Here is a 23,776-nt window from a genome sequence, read left to right as displayed (position 1 = left end):
ATGCCTTAAAAGCATTTGACACCATTTTACTCTTATTCAGTGTGGGCATATCTTTTGCTAATATTACTTTTATATTTTTTACACTTACTGTAGTCATGCTTAAATTGCTTAAAAAAAGCTTTTATTTATAATTTTTAAGTTTTAAAATCTGTCATTTTACTTGTTTGAGTGCTTTTTAAAACATGTTGAACCACAGCATTTAGGCTACAAATTTAAACTATTATGCAGCCTTTCAACACATTTAACCTTTAACCTAAATATCTTAAATGCTATGAGAGTCTAAAATGGACACTTGCTGCTCATCTTCTCAGTCTTGACCATTTGCTATTTTATCAGAATAAGGGCGCGTGGCTGGCAGATTTTGTGAAGTATGCAAATACCAATTAATATTGATACTAATCAATTGCCATTGCTCATCATTCTCATGTAATAAAGTCCCGGTGTTATCCTAACGTTACTACCTGCTTACATACTACACTTTCCCACTCAGTCTGTCCCTCGGTTTTTCTTTCACAAGCCTGTATCTCTGGCTGCTGCTGCTATCTTCACCTACAGAGGACGCGGAGGCTACAGCAGCGAACATGTCTGTGATTTTTACACATTTAGTAAAAATCGAGACTCTTCAATTTCTTCGCGCGTAACTTCTCCGCAGCCCCTTTCTGCTGCTTCTGTTGCACCATGCTACCTCTCCTTTAACAACGCGCTCAACACTGAACGTAGCGGGAGTTACAACGGACCAACGGTGGGGCCGCTTTCGTTCTATATCCTGATTGGTTCAGTCCACTGTCTATATTGAAGATGGGCCAATGGGCCGCTCCCTCTAAATTGTGGGCCGGTCTCTTAGAAATACAAATGAAAGTCCATCGGCCCCTGAGGACTGTCGGCCCACTGGGCAAATGCCCGGTACACCAGATTACCAGTCCAGCCCTGTACACAGCCAATTGAAAATCCCAACGGCAAGACATCTTTGCGATCAGTACTTTGAAACTACACATGCAGGTAGTTTTTGAGTCTTTGAACTTTGGTTGAAAGGTTTCCAGAATCCAGCTCCAGCAGTACTTTTTGGAAAAACTCAAAACTATTTGAGATTCTTGGGGTATCTAAGATCCAAGGCATAGGTCAGTCCCAACAAGTAGTAACAGTCTCTGCTAAGGTCCCCAAGACCGCTGAGGACTGTGGTGCCCTCAATCACAATGCCTACATCAGCTGATTCTTCCAATGACTCTTGATTCCGCAGCAGGTAAATCTTCATCATTTCCTCTGCCAGCTCTTCTTGTATACTGACAGAAGCATCAGCAGGGTTCTGCAGACATTGAAAAGACAGTTTGTTAGAGCTCACTCGTAGTATGCATGTTACAAGACAGGGACACATACACTCGGATCTTTAAAGTCTAATTGTTCACCTAAAAAAGGTACATTCATATCAGCATGAACAGTATATATTTGTACCTTTATCAATACATGTTTTAACAGAAAAATAAAATAGAATGCTTTTTATGAAAATGTATGAGAAAATAAAATAATTTAGGTACTACATTGTATTTCCACAGGTCAAGTTAAAGGAGAACTCCAGTGTAAAAGTAACTGTATGTAGTAAAACATGAGAAAGAGTACTAACCTTTGTTGAATAGCCCCCTTCTCCCGCAGCTTTCTGAGATCCAGCAATTTTGTGCCGCTATCTTAAAGTAAAGACGTGTTCAGTAGAGTGAAGAGCACAAAATGGAGCTCATGCTAGCATACACGCTGAGTTATGTGTCCGTCACTCTGCTGATCACGTCTTTACTTTAAGATGGAAGCACCCGGAGATTTAGTTAAGTTACGGGATATATAAAAGGTGGTTTTTATAAGCTGCTTGTGCACTTTTAATGTTCTTAATGCCTCGTTTTAAATGCCAGTGCTCTCCAGATTCTACCAATGAGGTGTGGATAACGGTGTAAAAGCGATTTATCTGCATAAGCAAAAAATGCCAGGTTTCACCCATTCTAAAGCCTGTATGTACAAAATTGCTGGACCTCAGAAAGCTGCGGGAGAAAAGAGATGGGCTATTCAACAAAGGTTAGTACTTTTTATCATGTTTTACTACACCCAAAGTCCATTTCACACTGGAGTTCTCCTTTAATATTAAGTTCTTAATTTTGGGATTCAGATATTTGAATGTGTGCTGAATGCAGGCTTGGTTCAAAATGCATTCAGTACATTTTAGTACTATAATTTAAACCTTTTAGAATTACTGTTAAAACATGGAACAATATATAATCTCAGTTGTCCTGGAATGTCCCTCAGCCAAACACACTGTCCCAGTATTTTCCTTTTTGTGCAAACATTTTTTTACTCAAATAAATGGAGGTGTTTGAGAAAATCAATTCTTATGTGCACTGAGATTTGTACGTTGACTACTATGAATTGATTCACAATGGTAATTTTTTTTAAATGGAAACTGATCATTTTGATGGAATATGCATAACAGTTTGTAGTGTGGGCAGGAGTGAACGCCCCTCTTATCTGTACCAACCTCAAAGCCCTTTATCAAAGCACTAGGCATCGGATGACAACATCTCGTGTTCGCTGAATGGGGATTCCACTCTGCAAATCAAAGTATAACATCAAAATACTTTATTGCTCAATAGATTTAAGCATACAGTTTTTGTTTACTAAACCATATTTATATATTTATATTTATAACTGTTTTAATTTAGTTCACATTAGAGAAAACTGAATTACTTGTACAGGGACATTGCAGAAAAGCAAATGCAAAAACAAAACTGAACTGAATCTATGTAATGTATTAATATAAATGGATGTAATGGTGGGGGGTATGTTAATGTCAGTTTAAAGGACAAGAAAAAAAATTGAAGGATGGGTGGAGGAATAATCAAAGTTTTTAAGTGAGCAAGGAATGAGAAGACAGAAGGGATAGAAAATAGCTATTTAAGGGAACCAATGAAATCATAAGTTTATGTATTCCACATTCATTAATATTTTCACGAATACTCATTTATTCTTAGCACACATTTTCTCTCTTAGGTCATTTAAGCTCATCAATATATTTTAAGACAAAAATGTCAAAAATAACAATGATTTATTTATTTATTATTTATTTTTATATTCTTAAATCATATCCCAAGTAGTGTTGCACGGTATACCGATACTAGAGTAGTATCGCGATACTACGTCATTAAAAACGGTACAATACCCAATTTGCTTAGTACCGGTGCTATAGGACTGAATGCGTTTTTTTTTTTAAAGAGCAGTATTTCCAAAGAGTGCCACACGGGCAGTGTGCGCGTACAGCAGTGCAGCGCTTGCCTCCTCTCTGCAGAATAAGAAGAAAACGTGTAGGATGGCTGCTAATACAAGCAATATTGCAAACCATCCTCAGCTTGTGCACGAACTGAAATATGGAATTATTTTGCATACATTTCAGACAGTCATGGCAACCCCGTGGACACATCAAAACCGGTCTGCAAACGGTGCTTTAAAACTACCAACCAAAGGAGCCAATAATTTATTTTTACATGAAATGCACTTTCGTTTGACCCACCCAAGCTGCCGTAATGCACAGAACAGTTTGTAATGCTAAAATGGCAGCTAAAGCAAACACAGTGTGTTCGCAGCCCGTCTTAATAAACAAGGAAAGCAGCAGAAGTGCTGTGTGGAAAGACTTTGGATTCGAAGCAGATACAGATGGAAAACCGTAGGGCTGGACCCGAATATTCGGATATTCGGTCATTGAGTAGGTATTCGGTTTTTAATTTTGGTATTCGGATATTCGTGTTTTTTTTTTCTTAGCTCCGCCTCACTCTAACGTTACAGTTCCGTTCAGGTTAATGGCGGTATATGAGAAGCAAAATGCCGAGAAGCTCAGCTGTTTGGAAGCATTTTAAATTGAATGCAGACAAGACAAAGGCAGTGTGCCAAATATGTGATATTCAGATGGCATATCATGGTGGCACATCAAGCTTGAGGAATCATCTAAATGCGGTAAGTATTATTTCTTGACGGTGTAAAAAAAAACAAGATTATTCCTGCTAACAAACTTATCTTAAATTGTGTCTGCCATGTTTTGCCATGACGAAGCTGCTTATGTCTGACATTAACAGTAATGTTATACATGATAATAACTTGCAGGCACTTCGAAACTGATTTATATAATAAAATGTAAGGGGTAATGTGGCAACACTAGGTGCTAAATCACAAAAAAATGCCCTTCCATCAGCTTCCATCTATATAGATGCATACCGTCCATATGGCTTCGCAGCTATCGACATCTTCAACGGACAAAATGACACAGCAAAGCCTCCAGTTCCAGAAAGCAATAACAGAGAAAAGAAAGAAAGAGATAACAGATGCTATAGTAGAGTTCATTGCACTAGATATGAGACCCATTAACATAGTCGAACGCAAAGGCTTCAAACAATTAATGAAAAAGATGGAGCCCCCATTCTCCCCAAACGCTCCAGTATTTCACAGGCATAATTCTGAATATATATTAAATTATAAGTATATTTAATAGAATGTTTTGTAACTTTTTAATAGTAAAATAAAATTACTATTCTTTGTTTCTACATAAGGTCATGCTTTTCTTTTTCTTAAAATTTTGTCAATACCTTTTCTTCCCGACATTTTTTCGTACTTTAATCCGTTTTTAATCCATCTTATTTAAAAACGAAGCTTTGAATATTCGCTTCGAATCAGTGCAGAATATCCAGAGCTCAAAAAAACGCTATTCGGGCCAGCCCTAGAAAACCGAAGGACATGAACAAGCCAGTTTGCAAGTGGTGCTTTCGGAACATTTCAACGATTTATACTTGACGCGCCGCGAGCAGCGCGAGGGTCCGTGCGGCGAAAATGACGTAATCGCGGTGGATTCGCGCGCTGTCGATTTGTGAGGTTGTGCACCCCTCGAATTTTGTAACTTGGCGCGTGCCGCAGCACAGTGAACATATTCATGTTTGACGGGTTCATACACCTTAACAAGATCACTTTAAAGGTCCATTTCAATATTTCCCAGCACGTTAAACTTTAGTTAAATATTTATACATATACTCGAAATAATTCGCTTTTTTATCACATCATTTAATGGATGTTTATTTTTAAAATGCCCAATCCTAACGTCTTCACGTTCTCTCATGTTTCATCCTGGAATTACAAGCGTAATACAAGAGAACTGTTCAGTCAGAGAGATATTTGTTTCAAGCTTTTTCAAGCACTTAACCTAAATTCCAGCACTTTTCAAACCTGAAACACAAAGCAACATTAAAATTGGTCAGGTAAATGTTCCTTCCACTGTTTTTGAGGGGTGTTTCTTTACACTACCACATATCGTTATGGACAACACTGCAAAGAATGTGAGATGCGGCAAGTATGAACGCCTCCACGGTTTGCGCGAGGTGTGTGGATTCGCACGCTACGGTCACTCACGAAAGTATAAACCTAGCTTAACAACGAATCTGGCCAAACACCTGAAGGCACGCAGATTTGTACAAAACATTCCAAGAGGTTGGTGATTATTCCCATTTCTAGTATTATAGCATACAAAGTTACGTGTCCAATTATGGTATCTTAGCAAATGTTTGTCATTTTCTTGGTTTAAGAGCCGTAAGTGCGACAGCATACAGGGAGAAAAAAAGAGTGATCGTACTACAATGGATCAATAATCTATGAATACTAAACTCTACTCTAATACTGAAGTTAAAGTTACTTAAAGTTGTTTAAAGTATACTTAAAATACACTTTTTGCACTAGCCTTTTTTGACTCATAAATGTGAATTCCAGAGTGCACTACTATTATTTATGTTAATTTATATTAATGTGCAATTATTTATTTTTCTGTTTTAATGTGGTAGGGACTACACCTTTTATTTATTTGACATTTGTGAAACAAAATACAATATTCATTTGTTTGTTTATAAAAAATAAATAAAAAGACTTTAAAACGGAAATGAGCACAGTATCTGACTTTGGTATCGAAAATGGTATCGAATTTCAATACTTTTTAAAGTTGTAATTTTTAGTATCGTGACAACACTACGGTGCACACATATCCCAGTGCCGGTGGATACCGGCACCCCTCAAAAGTGCTTTACAATCGACCTTCCCCTCACACAATCTTTAGGGAAAGCCCCCTCCCCTACCCACCCACCACACACACCCTACACGCGCACACACGTAAGGGGTTAAACCACACTGTATAGACCAGGGGTACTCAAATAGAAATGATGATGGGCCACATTTAATTTTTTCAATCACTGAAGGGGCCGGTTACGGGGGGGGGGGGGGGGTCTGCTACTTATTTGTTGTTGCCATAGAGGCAATCCCCAGTATCGTCTTGAGCTCGCGGTGCGCGATTTCAAAATAAGAGCGGATAGCGCGATTGAAAAAAAAGATTCTTAAAAAAAAGAACACTTATCAAAACATTTCTCGCGGGCCAGAAATAGATAGCCACTATTTGAGTATGGGGGGTATAGACATTTAAATTGCCTCTTTTGAAATTTTACCTCCTAGGACCTGCAGGCCTGATAGTTTTCAGGCGCCACGCCGGAATTCCGGCGTACCGACATGTCCGCGAGAAAAAAAAATTGAGGGGGGGGAAAAATCCGTCAAATCATAATGATAAACCACACGGGCGCGCATGCTATCTGTTTTGAGGCCGAAATATGATCCTTACAAGGTTCCCAAGTTACGATTTTTCGTGGTTACTACACATCTCCCATTTACTGTATAAAGCCTTGTTTGGACCTAAATGGTTCTGCGTCGTAAACGGAACTTGGTGTTTGGTGTGGGTGGCGTCAGGATTAGTTAAACGCAGCTATGGATTTGCCAAAAGGCTAGCTTTAGGATAGGATAACTGCGTATAGTACGTTATTTACGTACATACATGTACGTATGTTCCGATTTACACCGAAAATCGATTTACGACGGATCAACGTCGTAACCCGGGGACCGCCTGTATTTCAGACATCGGAAGAGCTTCAGAGGTAGATGCAAGATAACTTCAGTATTTCAGACGCGATCACACAGTCTCATTGAAAATGTAGGAGTTAATGAATAAAGTGCACCAACGCAAAACCCGTGACATAATCCAAATAAAGTTTGAAGACTAGTATTGTTTTGATATAATCAAATGACGATGGAGTGTTGGAGTTATCGGACAGAGTTGATCAAATCAGAGTTAATCCAACTCAATGACTCCCGCAAAGATGTAATTAAACTCTGCCCACGAATTTCTCTTGGCGAAAGATGTACACGGTGAGCATACGATAGTATGCTCTCCGTAATTATGACTAAAAGCAATGCCTGATTATATCAAAACAATACTGGTCTTCAAACTTTATTTGGATTATGTTACGGGTTTTGCGTTGGTTCACTTTATTCATTAACTCCTACATTTTCAATGAGACTGTGATCGCGTCCTTCTTTTACTTGTGCTCCATTGCTGGTCACATCTGATCTTAATTTCTACAATGGTTTTAATATTCAAAGGCTCTACAGCAGGGGTCGGCAACCTATGGCACGCGGGCCACCGTTGGCACGTCGAGGCATAATCACTGGCACGCACACGCTGGACCAGCATCAGCAAAAAAATTAATAATAAAAAATAGAGCACGATCCTCCAATCGAAATCGCTCCTCAACGCTCTGCTCGGCGGAGGCGCTTATACTTGACGATCGATCGCGATATAATACTTAATTTGTGTCCATTTACACCTTCCCTCCGCTAACAATTTACACTCGCCACACATATATATGACGTAAATGATGCAATACGTGCAATAAAGGAAAAAAAAAAACATTAAAGTGCCGTTCCAGAATAAAGTATTTTAAACTTTTATTTAAAAATGTCTAAAGTCATGGCTCTTCTGTTTTTATTCAGCTACTTTTGTGCAAGAATGGCAAATACTTCTGTTTAAAGAGCTTCTCCATGCAGTTTCCGCCTTCTTTTGGCAGATCTGTTAAGATGATTGGCTGCAATAAAAAATGATTGACAGCTAACTCTGGCTGATAATTGGCTTAATAAAAAATGATTGACAACGAAAGTCTAGTATCTGATTGGCTGCATTCGAACATGATTGACACATGCTCCGCCCTTTACCCACGCCCACCGGGGCTCCGGGCTGCAGCATTACATATATGAGTATGATGAGGCTCAACTGATGATGCTCAGGGATTCCGTGTCATACAGCGCCATGCTCAGGGTCCTAGTGCCTGTAGAATTAATGGCCCGATTAACGTAATTTAAAAACCAGGACATTTCCACAGTTTTAAAAAATATCCCGGGACGCCCGGGACAGGACGTGAAATACGGACATGTCCCGGGAAATACGGACGTTTGGTCACCCTACATATAGGGTCATGTGTCTAATCAAAGTGCATTAAGCACACAAATAACACTGATATGCAGTTAAAATAATTTTTGCTTTAATAAATGTCCCTTTTTTGTAATTCTGCTCTGTACATCCTTAAGATAAAATGTTATTTTAAGGCCATGTTGGAATAAATCCTGTAATATTGTTGATGTGCAGAAAAAGTCAAGATAAGTCTGTTTATGCTGGGTGTGAACATGAAGCCGGACTTTCCCACTAGGCTTAATTCTGGCTTCTCAATAGGCAGCTAGCACAGTGTCTGTTTTTTGGATGTTGACAGGCCCTGAGAGAGTAGACAGGACAGATTTGGGCAGTATGTTTGTCTAGCTTGAATGGCACCACTTGATTGCCAATGTGTAGGTTAGTGAACCAGCCTGTGTCTGAATTACGCCGGTTGTTATGTGCTACAGTCCCAATAAACAATGTGTCAATTGCTGTGTTGGCTTCATCACACTTATCTTCTGTGTCAGTGTCAAGTGGTGCAACTACTTAACTTGATTTGCACACTGCACATAAATTATTTTTCTTTCCACATGCATTGCAATAGGCATTGTATGCTGGGCAGCTTCTTGGTTTATGTTGTCTCCCGCACCTGCCACATGACTGCACTTGGTCTTTCATGTGCGTTCTGCTAGGGTTAGTGTCTGCTCTTTTATGTTGTTTTGGGGGATCTCTGCTTCCGATTGCATCCACATGCTCTGCGACACTAACAGGGCACATGGCCTTGGCCTGTGCACTAACCACTTCCTTTGCACGACATAGGTCTATGGCTTTGGTCAGAGTCAAGTCTGGGATTGACAGCAGTTTCTCCCAAAGGGAAGTGTCAGTCACGCTAAATACTATTTTATTCCTTATCATGAGATCTTCAGAATCCCCAAATTCGCACTTGCGGGCTCTGGATTTAAGTTCAGTAAATTCACTTCGGCATCGTATGTATGCTTCCAAAACTGATGCCGCTCATAAACAGTGTTTTTCCTCGGCTCGCAGTACTTTTTAAAGGCAGCGAGTACGTCTGATAGTTCTTTATTTTTGGGGTCAGCATAGGTGATTTTGAGCATGTTATACACCTCTAATCCATCCTCTCCAACACAGTGCAAAAATACAGCTATTTTTCTTGTGTCAGATTTGTTTGTGAGCTCTGGTGCTTTGAGGTAAACTTGGAATTTTTGTTCCCACTTCCTCCAGTTTTCCACCAAATTCCCGGTAAAGGACCGGGGCGACGGCTGAGTAAACGCTTGCTGCATGTCTGCACAGATTAAATGTCTCTCTCATCCTTTTCCTCCGTAATTGTAAGGAGACGTCCACTTCTGTCACCATGTAGTGTTACGTGATGGGGGAAAAGAATCACCATAACGTGGTCCGTTTACTTCTTCAAGCCTCGAGCCAACTCCGAACATATATTACATCATCACATAATTTGTATGGTAGCTAACTAGGGACAATTATCTACTCATACAACAGATACAATCGTTTGTGGTTACAAAAGATATTTGGTTGAAGAAATGGCTGCACAAAGAGATACCATAAGCAACTCACTAAAAGAGTTCACATACCTTTTCACTTTTCAAAGGACTTTTGTTGAATAAATAATGAAAAAATATATGTCCTTTATTTGGAAGGTCTGCTTTACAAATTGAGATTTGGATGTTCAGTTCTTGAGATTATTTTCATATATTTTTTTAGAAAACCATGTTTGATTGGTTCACACACTTTGAAGCAGGACAAGAAGGATAGAGCGGCAGCATAGTAAATCAATGCTTTTGTTTGACAGTTCAGTAAATTTTTTCCATATTCTTGACACTGAAATATTAAAAAGTGTGACTTATAAAACATTACTTATGGTAGGAACATTGACATTACCAGTCCATATAAAGCAAAATCAGGAAAACATATACTTACTGTGTCCACTAAGAAGGGAATTGAATCTTAGGGAACTATCAATGGACCACTGTTCATTTTTCTCAGTTTCATCAGAACCGATTCTCTTATTTCTTTGGTTCGAAAGCAGAATATAATTGGATTAACAAGAGGGGGAAACAGACTATACCACATAATTACCATAATGCGACTATCAATGTTCATTTGATCCTTTATGTCAGTAATGTACACAGCACATCGGGGCAGATAATAAAGACATATGATAAGAAGCTGAGGACTACATGTAGAGAATGTTTTGTACTTTGCTTGAACACTCGATATTTTTAAGACAGCTATGATGATTGCTGTGTAGGAGAATATAATGAAAAAAAGGGGGACTAACAATACAATCATAGCTATACTAAAGGAATAAAATGTAATACTCCTTAAATCACCACAGGCCAGTTTGATTATTGAAACTAGGTCACAAAAGCATTGAGTTATTATATTGGAGCCACAGTAGGGCACAGCTATGGTCTTGTGAACGGTTATAGGCAACCATGACACTGGAAATACCCAAAATGCTGCACAGGCAATTGCCATGGAATGGTTTGTAACAAGTGCAGGGTATCTGAGGGGGATACATATGGCAATAAATCGATCAGCGGCCATTAGCATCAAAATGAGAGACGTGACGGTCCCAAGATGATGAATAAAAAACATTTGTACAAAGCAAGCATGAAACGACACAGTTTCATCTTTTAACAGGTACTTTGAAATTATTTTAGGCATTGTGACGGTTCCAAAAGCAACGTCCACAGCAGCAAGATTGCAGAAGATCAGGTAGCATGGTTTTTGAAGGCTCCTTTCATAAGACACAAATACAATAATGAAAATGTTTCCCGCTACAAGGGTGAGATAAATGAAGAGAAGAAGAATTCCAACTGTAGTATAAAACTCTGCAGAGACTCCTGGAAATCCAAGTAGGAAGAATTCTGTAATAGTTGTGGAATTAGCATGTTGATCCATGACTTTGTTGGTGGTCCACAAACACCAAATCAACCATTTGTCAACTCACTGCAAGATATAAAAGGCAAGAGTTATACAGAGATATACAGCTAAATTTAAACATTACTGAACATTACTGACCTAATAATACAGGTCAATGAAGTGATACAATTAGTTAAATATTTCAAAAAGCATTTTGTAATTACCATTGCAATAATCATGTATTCAGTAACAAAATCTAAACAGTGCTTTCTTGCCTCCATGTGTGTGGAAACAGCAGATGCAGAAATGTATGAAAATGTCTACTGATGTCTACAGTCTTGAGCAGAACCCAACCAAAAACAGGTAATCGAAGCATTACTTTATAAATATTCTTCCAAAGCACTGGAGGCCTGCTGCTACTTGACGTAATATCTACTCTGGTGTTTGTCTTCTCCCTGTCTCTAGTGGTCAATCAGTTAGCTGTAAGCAAAATGTTCTGTGAAGAAGAAGCGATGGATATTATTTGAATAAACTTTTGTTCACCACTCAAAAATAGTTTGCAACTTCTGTTTTTCTACACTCTGAGAAACACATTACAACACCTGATCTTTACAGTGCCAACATATGGTTGTTCCTATCCCTGGCAATGATGAGAAACTATGGTCATGCACAGTTGAACTGAACTGCACTGATACCATAGTCAGGGAATTAAAACTGGATTTATATTAGACATGTGTTTGTTCCTGCCATGTGTCTTCTGGTTTTTAGCATATGTATTGATAAACAATGAGGCAAAGCCCTGGATATAAAGGAAGGCATTCACAGTTTGCTTCAATAGTGTCGTGAGAAAACACTGAACTGTTGTGGTAGGCCGGTTCAGTTCCACAGGAGCACAGGGGAGCTGCCCACTCTGTGCTGTCCTCTTTTCTTTGATATTTGAGTGTGTGCTTTGCACTTTGAGCATGGATGTGGACATTAAAGAAAACACAGCACCATCCTCATTGTCTGCTTTTGGTTTAATATACATGTTGACAATCTGAAGGACAGTTATGCCGTGGAGCTCTGTGCTATACTAGGCTCATTTGGGCTCTCTCAGCATGTGGCTGGGAGTACGTGCTGTCATGGTCACACACTGGATCTGGTTATTTCAAAATATCTCAACATATCAGCCTCTTTTAAAGATGTAGCTTTACCAGGTCATTACTGTTACTGTTCTTTGATAAATCCCCAACATAACAGAATACCTCAATTCTATGAAGGATGTTTATCAATAAAAGAACAGCTACATTTCATAAGCAAAATTATCACGGCACCATATGAATCATCTGGATCTGTTGATGATTTGCTGACAATTTTAACTCGAAAATTGTTAGTGCTATGGATAAAATTGCTCTACTCAAAGTTAAATTTATTTCAGGAAAACAAAGAGCACCATGGAGAAATGTTTCTGCAGTTCAAATCCAAAAGAGAGAATGCAGGAAAGCTAAATGCAGATGGGCTTCTGATTCACAAAGAAATATACAAAGATATGCTTGTCACGGTACAGCGGGCCCCCTGCTGGTCGCCCCCCCATCCACAGCGGCAGTTGTCTTGTTGCATTGTGTTCGTCCCTCAGGTGGGTGGGGCCTATGATCCACCTGACCTGACGGTGGTTTGTTTGTCCATATATGTCTTGATTAACTGTTACAGTTGTTTGGGTGCATGCTGTTATTCATAGCGTTACTAGTCGCAATATTCTGTTGTTTAATTGTATTAAATGTGCATATTATTTAATAGATGAATAAGTATTATTCTACAGACATGTGTTAAAAGCAATAATATTAGTCAGGATTGTGTTTGTGTGACACGGGAACAGAGGTGGCCAAAGGCGAGGGTTGCATAGAATGATCTTTATTCTCCATGTGAAAAAAGAGCATTCAAACAATGGCTAACTGAAAACAACTACAAAGCAGTCAACTTAGCAAGGTCCACAAACCACCAGTCTAAGCAGGGCGAAATGAGGTCCAGTGTTGAGCTTCCAATGGGGCAATGTGCAGCACTGGACCGAACAACCTGTGGGTATAAAAAGGGTGCACAACATAATAGGGAACAGGCAGAGGTGTATAATCCAGGTTCAGAAAGTAAAAGTCCTCACCAGGATTTTGCTCAAGCTTGCTAGATTTTCTAATTAGTGCAGTCCAGGTAAAATGAGTGGAATCAATACAATCCAGGAAGCCTGAGCAAAATCCTGGTGAGGACTTTTACTTTCTGAACCTGGATTATACACCGCTGGGAACAGGTGCTAGTATTCTGGTGATTGGGACCGAGGGAGTGGTTTGGTGCTTGGGGGCATGTGTTGTGAAGCAGTGTGAGCTGAGACACGTGCCCTCTGGCGGCGACCCGGCCTCCCCACCGTGACAGTTTGTATTTTAAAAACCAGATTTGGGGGCAGTATTCAGGTTTGAGAATATATATGTCCAAACACCTGAAATTTTTGTATTAGCTGTGAAAATAAATAGTCAACATGCCAATCATCACATACACAGCATAAACATTAATCAAGGTAACTTTCGACACCAGTGTGAAGCAATTTAGAAGAGATCTCAGATTTGAGCCCCACTGTTTAACAGGGAGAGGAAACCAACTAAACCACTGTCATCCCAAGGCATAAGGAGAAAAATGGACATTCTAGGGACATCAGGAAGAAGGTGGTGACAGCCCAACAGTCTGGAAAAAGCTACAAGACCATATCTAAAAGATTCAAGTTCCATCCATCCACTGTAAGACAAATATTTTACAAATGGAGGGCATCAGCATCACCCCAACTCTGCCCAGAAGTGGATGGTCATCAAAACTTAGGCATATCAGAAAAGAAACACCAGAAAAATAATTATTCAGGTAAAGGCCAACCCACATTTCACCTCCTAAGAATTTCAGATGTCTCTGGTGGCATCTAGGATAAATGTTCAAGCATCAACAATCAGGCAAAAAAAACAATAGACATGGGAGAAATGCTATAAGGAAGACTCTCAACAACAAAATTGCTAATTTAAATTTTGCCAGAGAGCACTTGGACAACCCAGAGGCTTTCTGGAATTCCATTCTCTAGACAGATGAGTCCAAAATTTAATTATTTGGCCACAATCGCAGACACCATGTTTGGGGAAAAGTCAACAATGTCAACATAGAAAGAAAAGAATCTCCTTCTAACAGTTAAGCATGGTGGTGAAAATGTGATGGTCTGTGCCTGCTTTTCTGCTTCTGGACCTTGGCAACTCCATATTATACAGAGAACCATCAATTCCAACGTGGCTAAAGAACGAGGTGGTGGACAGCGTGGTGGAACGGGAGGGCCATGCATTGTTCAGAGCTGACCAGTCAAACAAGACCACGGGGAAGACCCGCGCCGGTGGAAACTGTATCTACCTAAATAAAGCGTGGTGCACAGACTCTACTGTAGTGGAGACCCACTGCTCTGCGGACCTGGAATTCCTGTTCATCAACTGCAGACCCTTCTATCTGCCCCGTGAGTTTAGCTGCATTATTGCGGCTGCAGTCTATGTGCCTCCTGATGCTAATGCTAACTCGGCCATAGAGGCTCTCTGTGCTCCCATCAACAGACTGCAAACTATACACCCGAATGGAGCCTTTATTGTGGCAGGTGACTTCAACCACTCTGATTTAAAATCTGGATTACCAAGATTTTTCCAGAATGTTTCCTGCACCACAAGGGGACAAAAAACCCTGGACAAATTCTACACAAATATGGCTGACGCATACAAAGCCACACCCCACCCCCACCTTTCGTGTTTTTACTTCCCAAATACACTCCAGTCATCCAAAAGATCAAGCCAACAACCAGGACTGTAAAGATCTGGATGGAGGGGGCTGACTCCTACCTTCAGCACCAGTTCCAGTAAACTGACTGGAGTGAGTATGCTGCCCGGGCCACCACTGATTCCCACATCCACCTGGACATCTATACTAACTCTGTCCTGGAACACATCAACAACTGTGTGGACAGAGTGACATCACAATAGACAATAAAAGCATTCCCCAATCAGAGGCCATGGATGAACGGAGAAGTTAACTCTTTGCTCAAGACCAGAGATGCAGCCTTCTGGTCAGGGGACCGGGAGGCTTACAGCTCAGCCAGAGCCAATCTGAGGAGAGAAATAGCAATAGTCAAGCACCGTTACAAACAGCGGATCGAGGTGCATTTCACCTCCTCTGACCCATGGCGTATGTGGGAGGGCTTATACACCCTAACTGACTACAAGCCATCGAGCACTGTGCCATCCAGCAACAGTGCTTCACTCCCTGATGAGTTGAACCAATTCTATGCTCGCTTTGACCGGGATAATAAGCGATGGGAATTCGTTTGTAGTCTTCACTTCAGACGTCAGTCGCATGCTGAGCAGGGTGAATGCATGGAAACAGCTGGCCCTGATGGTGTACCTGGCCATGTCCTACGAGCTTGTGCCAAGGAACTCTCAGGTGTCTTTGCGCACAGTTTCAATGTCTCACTGGCCCAAGCAACCGTTCCATCCATCTTCAAGTCTGCCACCATTGTGCCAGTGCCAAAACACTCAACTGCCTTGGCCTTGAATGACTTCCGACCTGTTGCACTTACCCTAATCATTTCTAAGTGCTTTGAAAGACTAGTTCTATCTCACTTGAAGACCCTTCTGCCTGCTACGCTGGACCCACACCAGTTCGCATATTGCAGCAATAGATCCACTGAGGATGCTATCTCCACAGCACTACACACTGCACTGACCCATCTGGACTGTCAGAACTCATATGTGAGAATGCACTTTATTGATTTCAGTTTGGCATTCAACACCGTGAGTCCACCCATGCTGATTTCCAAGCTCAACCATCTGGGCATCAGCACATCACTTTGTAATTGGATTTCCGACTTTCTGACCAACAGACTCCAGTCTGTTAAACTAGGCAACCTCCATTCCCCACACATCACCGTAAACACTGGCGTTCCACAAGGCTGTATTCTGAACCCGATACTGTACTCCCTCTTCACCCATGATTGTGTACCGGTTCATGGTTCAAACACCATAGTCAAGTTTGCGGATGACACCACTGATAGGCCTGACCACAGACAATGATGAGACAGGGAAGAAGTACAGCACTTGTCCTCATGGTGCCATGACAACAATCTGGCACTCAACACACACAACAAATGAGCTCATCATAGACCTCAGATGGACCAGAAAACACGCACATGCCCCCATCGTCATCAGCGGAGCTGCAGTGGATCAGGTGTCCAGCTTCAAGTTGACCTCCAGATGACCTTCAAGACAAATCCAATGACCACACCTGGTCCTTGAACTCCTCTGTCCTCATCAAAAAGGCGCGGCAGCGCCTCTACTTTTTTCGCACCTTCAAGAAAGCTCACCTGTCTCCCAAGATCCTGATGAACTTTTACCACTGTACCATCAAGAGCATAAAAACCAACTGCATCTCTGTTTGGTACAGCAGCTGCCGCACTGCAGACCGCACAACACTCCAGCGGGTGGTAAAAACGGCGCAGCGCACCATAGGCACTGACTTACCCACATTGGAGGATATCCATCACAAGCGCTGCCTGGGCAGGGCGAGAAACATCGTCAAGGATGTTACCCACCCAAACCATAGACTCTTCAGCCTCTTACCATCTGGCAGGCGTTACCGGAACCTCCGTTCCCACACCAGCAGGCTTAGGAAGAGTTTCTTTCCTGAAGCGGTTATCCTGATGAACACTGCACAGTCACTTTAAACGTCACACAACATTGCACAACTTCTCTCTGCACCTCCTACTCACTGTTAATATGCCTCCTCATATAAACCACACTTGTACTGCTGCTCCCAGGACTTATACAAAACATTATCTGTACAATATCTATTATATTTGTCAGGGCTGGCTCGGATGCCACGCCTTCTACCTCCACAAGAGGCACCCGAGTCAGTCCTAGACTCAATCGGCACAATCAGCAGTGATCCGTTTCACCTGTTGCCATGGCTTCTTAAGGAAGCTTGTGAAGACGAATCACTGCTGTTTGTTTTTGTCTCACTGACTCGTTCTCAGCCCTTTCCCTGCTTTCTCTAAAGCAAGTACGTTGCGTTCCCGAGTAAAGGTGTCTCGCCACCTTATGCTTTCTCTCTCTCTCTCTCTCTCTCTCTCTCTCTCTCTCTCTCTCTCTCTTTTCTCTGTTACTTCTCTAAGTTCTTACGACTTATTCGAGTTACTATCTCCTGTGCTGCTTACTGGCCTCTCTCAAGTTTTCCTCCATCTGTTTCACTTCCTATCCCCTATACATTTATTTTGGGAAGGTTTAGTTTGTTGCGGTGTTTTGCCTGCTGCCAGTTACATCCCCTGGTGTTCTTGGTTTAATTTTTACGCGTTTTTTACCACATCTTTTGAGTTGCCTTTGTTATTTTTCTCCCCCCTCTCTACGGGTGAGTTTTGTTTTGTATACGTTGAGTTTTCCACGTTGTTTTGTGTTCTAATTTCTCCCAAGTGTTCACGGCCGAGTTTCATTTTGCGTGTTGAGTTTTCAGCGTCGTTTTGTGTTGGTGTTTTTGCCACTGTGTATGTGTGTGCGCTTTACTCTCTCACTCACGAATTACATCACTGCTTATTGTGCCAGTTTGAGCTGGCCCTTGGGTCCATTACTCTCAGTTTATTCACGCGGTGGTTATGTCATCATACCCAACGCGTTACAATATTCACATGCCTACATTTCAACATGTATACAATAATCTAAAGTCATAACTATTTTGCTGTATATTATACAGACTATATTACTGTATATACTGTATATTATATGCTGTATTACATATTCAATTGTACATTTATATTTATGAATCAGCACTACCGCACTTTCTGTAAATGATGTTTTTTTTATTGCATTTCTGATTATATGCCAACTACATTTCATTGGCGTGTACTTGTACTTGCACAATGACAATAAAGATTCATCTAATCTAAACTAATTCCCAGGCCTATCAACAAATTGTTGACCAGAATCTCCTTCTATCAGTCAGGGAGTTGAAGCTGGGATGGAAATGGATTATGCAACAACACAACAAAGCATTTCGACAAAACGACCAAAGAATGTCTTTGAAAAGATTTGCACTCTGGATTGGCCCAGTCAAAGTCTGGACCTCAATTCCGTAAAGATACTGTGGCAAGATCTGAAGTGTGTCAGGCCTGCCTCCCTCCTGTCGGTCATGTCTTCTGTTTGTCTTTTATTTTGAAATTTCCTAGTTGTGTCTGTCTTCACTCCCCTGCCCCCTCGTTATTGCTTTCTGCTGTGTCTTGTTGAGTCCCTTGGTTGGTTAGTGTATTTAAGTCTTGTGTTTAGTCTCTTGTGTTGTCGGTTATTGTAAGTACCTCTTGTTTGTATGCGATTTGGTATCTTGGTCTTTTGTGTATGTAATACTAGTCTGTAGTGATGGGCAGACGAGGCCTCATGGGTGTATGGCACATTTCCCCAAACTGTGTCGACACGGTGTTGAAACAGTGTTGCTGTATCACTTAGTGGCGACATCTACTGAATTTAAAGAGTCATTGCAGGCAACTTCAATAAAAACGGGAAACGGACTGAACAAGGTTCATTCACAAGTTTTTATTTAGAAACATCAGCTGCTTAAAAATATTTGGGCTCAGGCGATTGCGCCGTTTACATACAATTTCTCCTGCTTTTGAAAAGACCCTTTCACAGGGCACTGATGATGACGGCGTACATAGATATTTCAATGCCAGTTTATATAAAGTAGGGTAATGAAGTCTTTGTGTTTCCCAGTATTTTAATGGATCCTGTGATCTTGGTGTGTTCGCCTCAGAGATGTACCTTTGTACCTCAATAATTGAATCAGTGGTGACATTTGATTTGGACTGGCTCTCCTTGACGTCCATGTCCAGCTGCTGCCACAGGTTGTCATCTGATGAATAAATGTAATGCATCTACATTACTAATTATGTATTTCTAATCACATGGAATGATTTGCAAGAATAATAAAATACAAATAAACACAATTAACAATCATGAAATACCTGAACTGGGAGCAGACGTTTGAGTTGAAGGTCCAGCTTGGTCATCTTCCATTTATGTTGGTATAGCCTTTCTCATTTCTGCTGCGCACTCAGATTTTAATCGTTTCACTGCTTCATTGGCTTTTGACGCACTTAAGAATGCCATCGTCTTGAACCGAGGGTCCAGCAGTGTTGGTATTGTCATGACACTTAATGACTCCAGGTTGCACAGTGTTTCTAGCAGTCTTCTTTTAAGGTTTTCCACAAGATTAATAGCAATTTCCGTTGTTACATTTAATGAATTTCGTTGCAGTGAGTGGTGCAACATTTTAAGCATTGGGATTACTTTTGATCCAGACACTCTTTTTTCCTCAGAGAGCTCCACTGTTGCTTGATTAAATGGAGCAAGCACACGCAGCGTCTCCTCTATGATTTTGTAATCATCTGTAGTTAGCTGAGGTATATCACTTTTTAAAGAGGCCAGGGATACCAACACCGACTCCTTCTGTTCCACAATGCGTTCCAGCATTATATATGTGCTGTTCCATCTAGTGGACACCTCAGTCATTAATTTCTTCACTGGTCCTCCCATCTGTAGCTGAACTTGTGCCAGCTTCTCTTTTGCTGTAGTACTGGTTCTAAAGTATGTTACTATCTGCCTTGCTTTATTTCGGACATCAGTGAGTGTCTCAATTTGGTCGCATGATTTTCGAACTGTTAAATTTAAAGAATGCGCTATGCAAATTGTGTGTCTGATTTGGAGCTTTTTGACACATGAAATCATGTTTGCAGCTGCATCTGTGACCAGACATGTCACTTTATCTGCAATGGCCCACTCCTCTATTAAGTTTGATTTTACTTGGGCCATATTTTCAGCGGTGTGCTGCTGAGGAAAGTGTTCCACTCCCAGCATTGATGTACACAATGTATGGTTCTCACTGTCCACATAGTGACAAGTCACAGCCAGGTACGCCTCCATGTTGATGGATGTCCACATGTCCGACGTTAGGCTCACTGCAACTGCACTCTTCAGTTCTTTTGTTACTTGCTCCTTTTTCTCCTCATACCTCTGGCTAATCATGGTCTTGATAGCCTAACATTAGTAGCACAAATGGAGTACATTAATGAATGACAGCACAGAACATGCATATACGTTGTTAATGTGTATTACACCCATTCATCAGTTTGTTTCACGTACCTTTCTGCTTGGCAGAACATATGAGGGCTCAAGGAGTTGGAGCAGCTCTCTGAACCCCTTGTCTTCCACAAGGCTAAGCGGCTGACAGTCTGTAATTATCATATTCACTACAGCCTCATCAATCGCCTGCTTTCTGGAAGCACCAGGGTTGATTACGTGCGTGTCAACCGGTTCTTCCTTCTCATGCCGGGCACGATAATGCCTCAGCATTGTGGAAGTGCTCCGGTTACAGTAAGACAGCTCATGGGAGCAAATCCTACATTTCACCTACAAGAGAAATAAATGTTAAATGTAATAAAGGTAAAAGTGAAACAATTAAAATAACCTTGATAAAGAAATTAGAATAACCCAAAAGAAAAATAACAACAGTGAAAACGAGAGCTGAATAATCATATACCTTATTCTCAGTGATGAGATCAAAATGATCCCACACGGGAGAAAACTTTCTCTTCCTTGGTTGATCCATTGTATTTAATGACAAGCCAAAAAACCAATTCAACGCAAAGAACACAAACTCCATCCAACAAAACCCACAAACGTGTTGATACATTTTCTCCCTTATAAATACAATTTGGCGCGTTCACAACCAAACGATACAGGAACTGTGTCGGTCACGTGGTTTTCCTTAACGTGATACGCGCACCGACACGGGGTTTCGCCTTGTTTGCTCGGCACATGCGCCGAGGTTTCGGTGTCGTCAGACCCATCACTACTAGTCTGTATGTACTCCTTGTATTTTGTATTCCCTATTAGATGTACTTTGTGTGACTTTGGTTTCTCTAGTGATTTTGCTTGTTGATGTCTTTGCTTTTATTTAGCCTTGTCCACCCAGTTATTTCTGTTAGTGTTGTTTGGTTCATATGTTAGGTGTTTGATTATTCTTGGTGTATGTTTTGTGTGCTTTGTGTATTTGTATCAGTTTTGTCATTAAATTCATTGTTCAGTCCGCACTTGCGTTCAGCCCTCTCTCCTAGTTGTTACAAAGTGGGTGACGAATGCCAGATGTTCCTCCAAGCTCTCTCATCTGGTGGAGTTCTGCAAGGAGGAATGGGCAAAAATCCCCAAAATCAGATGTGATACAATTGTTTGTGGTTACAAAAGATGTTTGGTTGAAGAAATGGTTGCACAAGGAGATACCACAAGCTACTCACTAAGAGTTCACATACCTTTTCAATTTTCAGATGACTTTTGTTGAATAAATAATGAAAAAATATATATCTCTTTCTCTGTCCTTTATTTGGAAGGTCTGCTTTAAAAATTGAGATTTGGATGTTCAGTTGTTGAGATTTTTTTTTTCCATATATATATTTTTTAAACCATGTTTGGTTCACACACTTTCAAGCAGCACTGTATATAACAAGAATGATATAGCATAAATCAATGTTTTTGTTTGACAGTTCAGTAATTTTTTTTCTATATTCTTGACACTGAAAAATTAAAAGTGTGACTTATAAAACATTACTTATGGTAGGGACATTGACATTACCAGTCCATATAAAGCAAAATCAGGAAACATATACATACTGTGTCCACTGAGAAGGGAATTGAGTCTTAGGGAACTTTCCGTGGACCACTGTTAATTTTTCTCAGTTTCATTATAACCAATTCTCTGATTTCTTTGGTTCGAAAGCAGAATATAATTGGATTAACAAGAGGGGGAAACAGACTATACCACATAATTACCATAATGCGACTATCAATGTTCATTTGATTCTTTATGTCAGTAATGTACACAGCACATCGGGGTAGATAATAAAGACATATGATAAGAAGCTGAGGACTACATGTGGAGAATGTTTTGTACTTTGCTTGAACACTCGATATTTTTAAGACAGCTATGATGATTGCTGTGTAGGAGAATATGATGAAAGCCAGGGGGACTAGTAACACAATCATAGCTATACAAAAGGAAAAAATTGTAATACTCTTTAAATCACCACAGGCCAATTTGATTATTGAAAATAGGTCACAAAAGCATTGAGTTATTACATTGGAGCCACAGTAGGGCACAGCTATGGTCTGGTGAATGGTCATAGGCAACCATGACATTGGAATTACCCAAAAGACTGCACAGGCAATTGTCATGGAATGGTTTGTAACAAGTGCAGGGTATCTGAGGGGGTTACATATGGCAATAAATCGATCAGCGGCCATTAGCATCAAAATGAGAGATGTGACGGTCCCAAGATAATGAATAAAAAACATTTGTACAAAGCAAGCATGAAACGACAGAGTTTCGTCTTTTAACAGGTACTTTGAAATTATTTTAGGCATTGTGACGGTTCCAAAAGCAATGTCCACAACAGCAAGATTGCAGAAGATCAGGTAGCATGGTTTTTGAAGGCTCCTTTCATAAGACACAAATAAAATAATGAAAATGTTTCCTGCTACAAGGGTGAGATAAATGAAGAGAAGAAGAATTCCAACTGTGGTATAAAACTCTGCAGAGACTCCTGGAAATCCAAGTAGGAAGAATTCTGTAATAGTTGTGGAATTAGCACGTTGATCCATGACTTTGTTGGTGGTCCACAAACACCAAATCAACCATTTGTCAACTCACTGCAAGATTTAAAAGGCAAGAGAAAGTTAGAGTCTGATACATTGCTTAAAATCTGTTATACAGCTACATTTAAACATTAGTTATAACACAACTTATATTTAAGACCTAATAACACAGTTCAATGCAATCAATAATAATACAATTAGTTAAATATTTCAAAAAACATTTTGTAAATACCATTGCAATAATCATGTATGTAACAAAATCTAAACAGTGCTTACTTGCCTCCATGTGTGTGGAAACAGCAGATGCAGAAATGTATGAAAATGTCTACTGATGTCTACAGTCTTGAGCAGAACCCAACCAAAAACAGGTAATCGAAGCATTACTTTATAAACATTCTTCCAAAGCACTGGAGGCCTGCTGCTACTTGACGTAATATCTACTCTGGTGTTTGTCTCCTCCCTGTCTCTAGGGGTCAATCAGTTAGCTGTAAGCAAAATGTTCTGTGCATGAGAAGAGCGATGGATATTATTTGAATAAACCTTTGTTCACCACTTAAAAATTGTTTGCAACTTCTGTTTTTCTACACTCTGAGAAACACATTACAACACCTGATCTTTACAGTGCCAACATATGGTTGTTCCTATATCCCTGGCAATGATGAGAAACTATGGTCATGCACAGTTGAACTGAACTGCACTGATACCGTAGTCAGGGAATTAAAACTGGATTTATATTAGACATTTGTTTGTTCATGCCATGTGTCTTCTGGTTTTTTAGCATTGGCATTAAAGAAAACACAGCACCATCCTCATTGTCTGCTTCTGGTTAAATATACATGTTGACAATCTG

General features: G+C 40.4%; 3 protein-coding genes across 3 annotated transcripts; all 3 read right to left on the bottom strand.

The window, feature by feature from the left end:
• Positions 1–5,076: 5,076 nt before the first annotated feature.
• LOC143478101 (olfactory receptor 2AT4-like) lies at positions 5,077–11,248 on the bottom strand. Its single transcript, XM_076977043.1, has 2 exons — positions 10,309–11,248; positions 5,077–5,108 (listed from the first exon to the last, which is right to left on the bottom strand). The coding sequence occupies exons 1-2, from the start codon at positions 11,246–11,248 to the stop codon at positions 5,077–5,079; spliced, it is 972 nt and encodes a 323-aa protein (XP_076833158.1).
• Positions 11,249–19,296: 8,048 nt separating this feature from the next.
• Positions 19,297–21,022, bottom strand: LOC143478346 (E3 SUMO-protein ligase ZBED1-like). Its single transcript, XM_076977302.1, has 3 exons — positions 20,819–21,022; positions 20,422–20,688; positions 19,297–20,316 (listed from the first exon to the last, which is right to left on the bottom strand). The coding sequence occupies exons 1-3, from the start codon at positions 20,969–20,971 to the stop codon at positions 19,297–19,299; spliced, it is 1,440 nt and encodes a 479-aa protein (XP_076833417.1). The 5' UTR covers positions 20,972–21,022.
• Positions 21,023–21,972: 950 nt separating this feature from the next.
• On the bottom strand, positions 21,973–22,932 carry LOC143478345 (olfactory receptor 2AT4-like). Its single transcript, XM_076977301.1, has one exon. The coding sequence runs from the start codon at positions 22,930–22,932 to the stop codon at positions 21,973–21,975; it is 960 nt and encodes a 319-aa protein (XP_076833416.1).
• Positions 22,933–23,776: the final 844 nt, after the last annotated feature.

Source organism: Brachyhypopomus gauderio, chromosome 16, assembly GCF_052324685.1.
Source record: "Brachyhypopomus gauderio isolate BG-103 chromosome 16, BGAUD_0.2, whole genome shotgun sequence".
NCBI lineage: Eukaryota > Metazoa > Chordata > Actinopteri > Gymnotiformes > Hypopomidae > Brachyhypopomus > Brachyhypopomus gauderio.
The sequence above is the reverse complement of the archived record's forward strand: the minus strand, read 5'-3'. Positions and strand labels throughout refer to the sequence as shown.

Coding starts and splice junctions, on each gene's coding strand:
- LOC143478346 (XM_076977302.1), bottom strand. CDS start 20,971: ATGTATCAACACGTTTGTGGGTTTTGTTGGATGGAGTTTGTGTTCTTT. Junction 20,689..20,818: donor ATCTCATCACTGAGAATAAG/GTATATGATTAT, acceptor TTTCTCTTGTAG/GTGAAATGTAGGATTTGCTC. Junction 20,317..20,421: donor ATGTTCTGCCAAGCAGAAAG/GTACGTGAAACA, acceptor TACTAATGTTAG/GCTATCAAGACCATGATTAG.
- LOC143478345 (XM_076977301.1), bottom strand. CDS start 22,932: ATGGATCAACGTGCTAATTCCACAACTATTACAGAATTCTTCCTACTT.
- LOC143478101 (XM_076977043.1), bottom strand. CDS start 11,248: ATGGATCAACATGCTAATTCCACAACTATTACAGAATTCTTCCTACTT. Junction 5,109..10,308: donor ACTGAGAAAAATGAACAGTG/GTCCATTGATAG, acceptor TGAAGACGTTAG/GATTGGGCATTTTAAAAATA.